The sequence below is a fragment of the Archocentrus centrarchus genome, chromosome 3, assembly GCF_007364275.1.
Source record: "Archocentrus centrarchus isolate MPI-CPG fArcCen1 chromosome 3, fArcCen1, whole genome shotgun sequence".
Taxonomy (NCBI): Eukaryota; Metazoa; Chordata; class Actinopteri; order Cichliformes; family Cichlidae; genus Archocentrus; species Archocentrus centrarchus.
This window is the reverse complement of record NC_044348.1, coordinates 35,569,449-35,576,615: the sequence shown is the minus strand read 5'-3', so window position 1 is coordinate 35,576,615 and position 7,167 is coordinate 35,569,449. Positions and strand designations below refer to the sequence as shown.

The 7,167-nt window shown below is 46.8% G+C and overlaps 1 protein-coding gene across 3 annotated transcripts; it reads left to right on the top strand.

Moving 5' to 3' along the window:
• The first annotated feature begins 840 nt into the window (after positions 1-840).
• cebpg (CCAAT enhancer binding protein gamma) lies at positions 841-5,993 on the top strand. 3 transcript variants are annotated; one of them, XM_030723349.1, is made up of 2 exons: positions 841-947; positions 2,616-5,993. In XM_030723349.1, the coding sequence occupies exon 2, from the start codon at positions 2,722-2,724 to the stop codon at positions 3,214-3,216; it is 495 nt and encodes a 164-aa protein (XP_030579209.1). In that variant the 5' UTR covers positions 841-947; positions 2,616-2,721; the 3' UTR covers positions 3,217-5,993. The 3 variants fall into 3 exon arrangements, with proteins under 3 accessions (XP_030579209.1, XP_030579214.1, XP_030579220.1); XM_030723354.1 differs by having other exon boundaries at positions 863-999; XM_030723360.1 differs by lacking the exon at positions 841-947 and adding an exon at positions 1,100-1,217.
• The last annotated feature ends 1,174 nt before the right edge of the window (positions 5,994-7,167 follow it).

The window sequence follows — 7,167 nt, the reverse complement described above, 5'->3', positions numbered from 1 at the left end:
CAAGCTGGGAGCTGGTTCCACAGAAGAGGGGCCTGAAAGCTGAAGGCTCTGCCTCCCATTCTGCTCTTAAGTATCCTAGGAACCACAAGTAAGCCAGCAGTCTGAGAGGGAAGTGCTCTATTTGGATACATTTATGCACATTTGTCATGGGTTTGTGTCTCTTTGTGGTCTTTTTTTTTTGTCATTTTTGGACATATCTGTCTGTGGTGGTTTTGTGTGTTTTTGATCACTTTTGTCTCTGTGATTATTTTGTGAATATTTACAATTTCTGTTTGGTTGTTGTGTGTCTCTGTGATTTTTTTCTTGTCTTTTTTGGTTTTAGTGCGTGTGTGTGTGTGTGTGTGTGTGTGTGTGTGTGTGTGTGTGTGTGTGTGTGTGTGTGTGTGTCTGGTCCAGGGGCCCTCTGATGTCACTGCATCCCTTCATTTATCTTCCCTGGTCACTGTTATGATTATTAACCATTACTGACAGTTTTGATGTGTTCCGGCTCCACTGTGGCTTCATTACCCGCGGGTCTCACCTGTGAAGGCTCACCAGGTGTTTCAGGGGGTTCCTCGTACAAACGGACATGACAACAGTCGCTGTGATGACTGGTGGAAGCGGCGGCGTCGGTGCTGGAGATACAGTGAGTCTCGTCATTCAGAGATGAAGTCATACGTGTTTCAACTCATCTGACCAGCCTCAGTTACATAAACAACGCCGAGCGAAGACAGCGGCGTCTTATTGGTCCAAAGACGCATCAATCACAGAGAGCATTGCATCACTCCGCCGCACACTCGTACATGATTGGCCAACCGCCCCATTCGCTGCCACCTCCTCGCCTGTGATTAGCTGATCCTGGACATTGCCGTACATGGTAAAAGATATTTCGCAATCGGTCGCTCTCCATGTTACAAACAAAAACAGTCCGAGCTCATAGCGACAGGATTAAACTTCGGCTTTCTCCGGTGAGTCTTTCTTCTTTTGACGGACGGTTGAGTCCGCCGCCTCCCCGTGAAGGTAAAGTTGTGGTTTCCTGTCTGTGTGGGTCCGAAACGGCGGCGCTGGCAGTGAGGTTAGGCTGTTAGCGACAGGAGCTAACCCGCTAGCTGGCTGTGTGCCCGGCTAAACAGGCAGTGTTCGCTTACGTTAAAGAAAGCTGCAGCGTTTCAGGGCAAACTAGGCTTAAACTGACGCCTGTTTCGAAGCGGCAAAGTTCAGCGTTCAGTGGCGAAGCGGTGAGTCGTGTGGTTGGTCGCTCTGAGTGAACAGAAAGTTGTCAAAGTGTCGGGAAATTAAAATTTAGGGACTCTGAAGCGACGTGTTTGGGTTCAGTCCACCTGTTTCAGGCTGTTTTACGTGTTTTAATATTTGTCGGAGGTCGGTGAAGTCACCTGAAAGCTGTGGCTTATGCACAGCGCCGCATGACTCTGGAGTTCCCCTCTCTTCACACAAAGACAGCCGCTAGTGATGATGCAACAACAGGCAACCGCTCCTCTGTTTCACCCGGAGCGCTTTTCCCTGCGCACAGCTGACTGGCTGCATAGCAACGTACCAGCCAATCAGAGCGGTTTCACTAATTGGCCGTGCGGAATAACAATCCGAGCAATTATATGATGGAGTGATGGAGAAGGAGGAAGAAGATAAGATAAGCCTCCTGAGTGGAATGAGCTCTGCAGAGAGAAACTGAGAACGCGTCACTGGGGAAATGATGTTTAGAGGTGGAACTTTAACCAACACCCTGCAATGATGTGCGCACATTCACGGGGCTTGCGAGCCCTTTTGTTGCATGAATAGAGTCTGTGCATAAATAAAAATTTCTGGTGCAGAGCTGCAGTGAAATCAAAAATTGGTCAAGTATGACTGATTTTGATTGGCTGTGGTGTTAGCAGGGCCAAAGCATGCCAGCTGCGCCCTCACTTTACTGCTGTAAGATGGCTAAAGCAGAACTCACGGTACCAACTTTGTGCCCATTTGCATATGCATCTGACTGGTGAGTTAATTTAAGATGTTCAACCAACTCAGACATGCTTGCAGGCATAGCCCAGTGATGACCTAAGTATAGGTAGAATGATGATTGATTCAAAAGTAGGCTTTAACAGTGAGGGCTCAACAGGGGAGTTCACCACATAGAAGAAGAAGACTGAAAAAATCAAATGAATAGAAGATCAGAACGATGCATTCAAAGAACAGACATGTTGTGAGATGCAGCCGTATGATATCACAGACCACCGCAGTGCATTTCACTTCCTGTCAAAGTGCAGGAAGCCAGCAAGGGGAATGTCTGCTAAAGAATCAGTCACAATCGTTCTCTCAGATAAATAACATTAAACACACACACAAAGTGGCCTGTTAATATACTGAGTAAAGTCAGTGAAAGGGAAACACTGATTCACTGCATGATTCCTGCACACAGAGACCGAATTATAACAAACTGTCTTGATGTACTCTTACACTGGGTCATCCAGATCCAGGAAGAGGCTGAAGCGTCTCCAGGATCGTGTGTAGGATTGTGCATACACCAGTGTTGTTCTGAATCCACTTCTTAAAAAAAAAAAGGCTTATCTGTATTTTGCTTTTAATGATTCGAAGCGGCAGCAGTGTGCTCAATGAATCTGGTCTGTGTCGTCCTCCAGGTTCTGTCCAGCTGCAGGACCTTCCTTTTTGCTTCCAGTCTTCTATTCATTTCTACACCTGAGGAGACTCTGGTCGGAGATCATCATCTGCAGGCAGCACATCCAAATGAGCCGGCCGTCGCAGCCGAAACTAACTGCAACTGACCACAACGGCGTGAGCGTCATCCAGAGCCAGGCCCACGCCACCACCTCCTCTTCCCTGCCGGCGGCCATAGCCGGACTTCAGCAGGTCCCCCAACTCATACCGGCAAACCCTTCAACCGGAGGCGGCAAAGCCCTCGCCCCCAGCAAGATGAAGAAGCCCCCAGCAGACAAGGACAGTGAGGAGTACCGCCAGCGGCGCGAACGCAACAACTTGGCGGTGAAGAAGAGCCGCATGCGCAGCAAGCAGAAGGCGATGGACACACAACAGCGCGTCAACGAGCTGAAGGAGGAGAACGAGCGGCTCGAGGCAAAGATCAAACTGCTGAGCAAAGAGCTGAGCGTCCTCAAAGACCTCTTCCTGGAGCACGCTCACAACCTGGCCGACAACGTCCAGCCGCCCGCAGGGGCAGAAGGTTCCAGCCCCGCCCCCAACAGTACCGCCACCAATGGGCAGTGAGGAGGGTAACCACCAGGATGATTGATAACCTGCAGCTTTTATGGAAGCTTCTCCCTTTAGAGGCCGCACTTCTTCTTCATGATCTTTTTTCTGTTATTTCATCTCTCAATAACTCACCGCCACCATCATCCAGAATAACCACCAGTGTTCCCACAGTCCACCTGGAACAGTTCACATTTTTATTTATCACAGCTGGAATCATTTTAGAAGAAAAATCTTAAACGTGTTTTCTGGAAAAATCTTTAAAAATTCAAAGAAATCCAGTGACTGAATTCACTGGATCTGACTGTAAAAATGGACCAGTTAGTCAGTGATGTCTGTGTGGAAGCTTTCAGAGCGAAGACTCCAGCTGTCTCATCGATCCTCTGATTGATTTGGGGGAATGTGACGCAACGTGAACTCATACAAACTGAGTCGCCTCCGTTAGGATTCTCCGGGAAAAAGAAAACCCCACACATTTCCTGCATTTCCTCTTCTTGGTGCCGGTTTGGTGTGACGGGCCGGCCGTGGACGTCGCTGAGCGCTCTGCAGCTGCAGGATGGACGTGTGAATGCTGAAATTCCCTTTTTCAGGATGTGTATTTTCGTCTTTTCTTCTACAAAGAGTTTGTTTAAAAAAAAGTTTTTATTGTTAAGTACATTCACTACATGTTGATGTTTAAAGGACAACTCTTTGTGTGTGTGTGTGTGTGTGTGTGTGTGTGTGTGTGTGTGTGTGTGTGTGTGTGTGTGTTTTTTAATTACCAGTTTCAACCATGACTCATGTTGTTAAAGATCAGCACTGGAAAAACACTTTTATATCTGATTGTGAGTAAAAACAGTTGAGTGAGGAGGGCAGGGTCACACACACAGACAGAATTGTCCTTTACCAGGTGGTTTTATTAACACCATGTTTAACTTCTGTGTCTGAACAGTGAAGTGTTTCCTGCAGAAAGGTGGCGCGGGTTAAACCCTGGTCTCCTGCCATATCAGTGGCCGGTACACCTGCAGTCTTAGCAGGTGGAAATGGCAGCGCTCGGCAGCCCCGACCAAACAGAGTGAAGAGCGCATTTTGCTGGAAACGGAGACGGCCTGTTATGTCGTACCTGCGGCAGATTTGAGGTTTTGTCGTAGCCTCGGCGTCGGCGGCGTCTATTCCACAGAAACTTTAACGTTGGCCGTAACTCGAGAACGATGTGAACTAGGATGTTCAGATTCACAGCATTGATGCATCCTGCTCAAGCTAGACCCATCAGACTTCACACACTTGTTCGCTGACTTTATCAGCACCCCTGACCCCCGCCCCGAGCGTTGGCACCCACTCAGTGGGGCTCTTGTTGGTACGTGTCACGGCAGATGGTGTTAAATGAGAGAACATGGGCCTCCCTACCATGAGTTTAGTTTAGTGTTGTTCTCAGCACAGAAGAGTCGTGAGTCAGTTTATGTTGGTTTAAATTCCTAAAGTGTTGCTTTAGCCTCATAATGTGAACAGGTATACTTAAAGATGTTATAGCATTATGTTCAGGTCAAAGTTAAACCCACAGTAACACCTGCAGAGCCTCCAACAGTGTGAGTGAAATTCCACTTTAACTCTTCAGCGATCTGTAAAAATCGTTTTATTGTGTATTTTATTAGCTTCTGCGTTAGCAGAAAGGTGGTGTGCGCTGAACGCTGCAGCCTTCGGTCGCTGCTCTGAGGACGTCTCTGCCTGCAGTTTGACGCTTCGATCGGGGGGGAAACCAGAGCAGCAGCGTGACCAGGGAATCGGTTCTGTTGCTGACAGCGAGGCCATGTTGTGTTGAAACTGTAAAGGTGTGCGCAGGATGACACCCCCCCCCTCCACCTGTCGGAGCGGCCCGTCCAGACAGGTGTGTGTGTTTGCTGCTGGGTGGACCCAGACACCTCAGACTCTTCAGGTGAACCGCAGATTTAATTAAACCCACTTTTAACCCGGCCGGCTCATTAGCCACCTGCTAATGAGGTGTGAGCAGATCGGGACAGGCCCACGCCCCACCAAAATGCCGCAGAGAGGGGCGGGGGCCGCAGCGCGCTGCTGTCAGACTTTATAATTACATGAGCTTTGTGTGGGCGTGGAGTGTTTTTCCACAGGGTTTGTCAGGAGCGTCACCTCTCTGCAGGAATGTTGTTGCTTCTTCTGAGCTGCTCAGCGTTCCCACAGGATTCTCCTAATGTTTCCTGTCAGCTTTGATTTTATTTTATTTTATGCAGAAATTTTATTTTATTTTGTTTTATGCAGAAAGTTCAGTAAATTTTAAACACAAACCTTCAGCTCATCAGTGTTTTCTTCTTATCTGCTACTTCGGGGATGTGAGGTGTGACGCTGAATTTCTAACCTGCAGTAACTGGTTGTTTTTCAGAGAGGAGCAGTGGAAATTTGACCTGAATCACTTCAGCTCGCTGCTGTTCGGGCTGAAAGTATCAGTTCTTGTTGTTGTAAAATATTTTGATTAATATAAGGCCTTGTGGGAACGGGAGTCTCATCGTGCTCAGCCTTCACCTCTGCCATTTTTTTATTGATTTTTCTACACTTTTATTCCAACAGAAGCATGTTTGTTAGGGGTGTGTTTGCATGGATGGGTGGGGGGTGGGTGAAATTTTACTGCACTCAGAAAATCGAATCTTCCGGTCTTACCTGAGCGGATCGGGAAGCAGACGTGATGGTTGTGCTGTTTTGCTTTGGTCTGAATGTTGCTGGGCAGCATTTCTCTGTCACTCAGCTTTTTATATCAGAACTGGCTCACCTGCATCCTAAATTAAAATTGAGTATAAAAGTTGAAACTGTGTCCTGTTTTTTTATGTCACATTTGTTTGCTGTTGGTGTGTTTGCAGTTACTGGATTCATGCATTCACCTGCAGCAGCCTCAGTAAACCTGCATTTGTTTCCTTCGTTTAGCGAGATGGGAAATTAAAGCTGCTGCAGCTCAGTCATGAAACCACCTGTCCTGTTCATTAATGGTAAAAACAAAGCACTCATTAGAAAATCAGAATCATTGGTTGTGGTTCACCCTGTTTAAGGACTGTGGATGATGTTTGACATGAAATTAAGTCCAGCCCTGTTTATTATTCATGGGACCTTCACAGGATGCCCTGCCTCCTGTGACTACTGCTCAATAACCAGAGGGCTGTGTGAGCTGGAAAATGCTGTAAAAGTACCACTACAGTCACATAATCGAGTCAGCAGCTAAATGTTCTGGTGTGAAGACCAATCAATTTACAGCTTATGCAGCTTAGGGTCACAGGGAGCAGATCCCAGCTGTTACAGGGTGAGATGGGGGCACACCCTGGATGTGTGCAGTCCATCACAGGGCTAACACAGAAAAGGAAAACCACATGCTCTCACATCTACGCCTGCAACAATTCAGAATCGCCAGTTAATCCAACACGCACGTCTTTGGTGAAGACTGATGGCTGAAACTTCAGCATAAAGCTAAAATACCTTACTGTTCATCACTGCTTAAAGGAAAACTAGACTGCTCAGAAAAGTCCTTCCATTAAATGATGCTTCAGTATGATTGATCTGTCTTTATTAGTTGGCTATGTACCACAGGCCTTTAATGTGACAGTAATTAAACCATTACTTACAAAGCCATCGCTGACCCAGCTGTTTCACTGTTATGCAGATGATACTCAGCTTTACCTATCAATGAAGCCAGATGACACACATCAATTAATTAAACTGCAGGAATGTCTTAAAGACTTTAAGGCCTGGATGACCTCTAATTTCCTGCTTCTAAATTCAGATCAACCTGAAATTCTTGTTCTCGGCCCCACAAATCTTAGAAACATGGTGTCAAACCAGATACTTACTCTGGATGGCATTACTTTGGCCTCCAGTAACACTGTGAGAAATCTTGGAGTCATTTTTGACCAGGATATGTCCTTCAATGCACATATTAAACAAATATGTAGGACCGCTTTTTTGCATTTGTGCAATATTTCTAAAATTAGAAAC

Coding starts and splice junctions, on each gene's coding strand:
- cebpg (XM_030723349.1), top strand. CDS start 2,722: ATGAGCCGGCCGTCGCAGCCGAAACTAACTGCAACTGACCACAACGGC.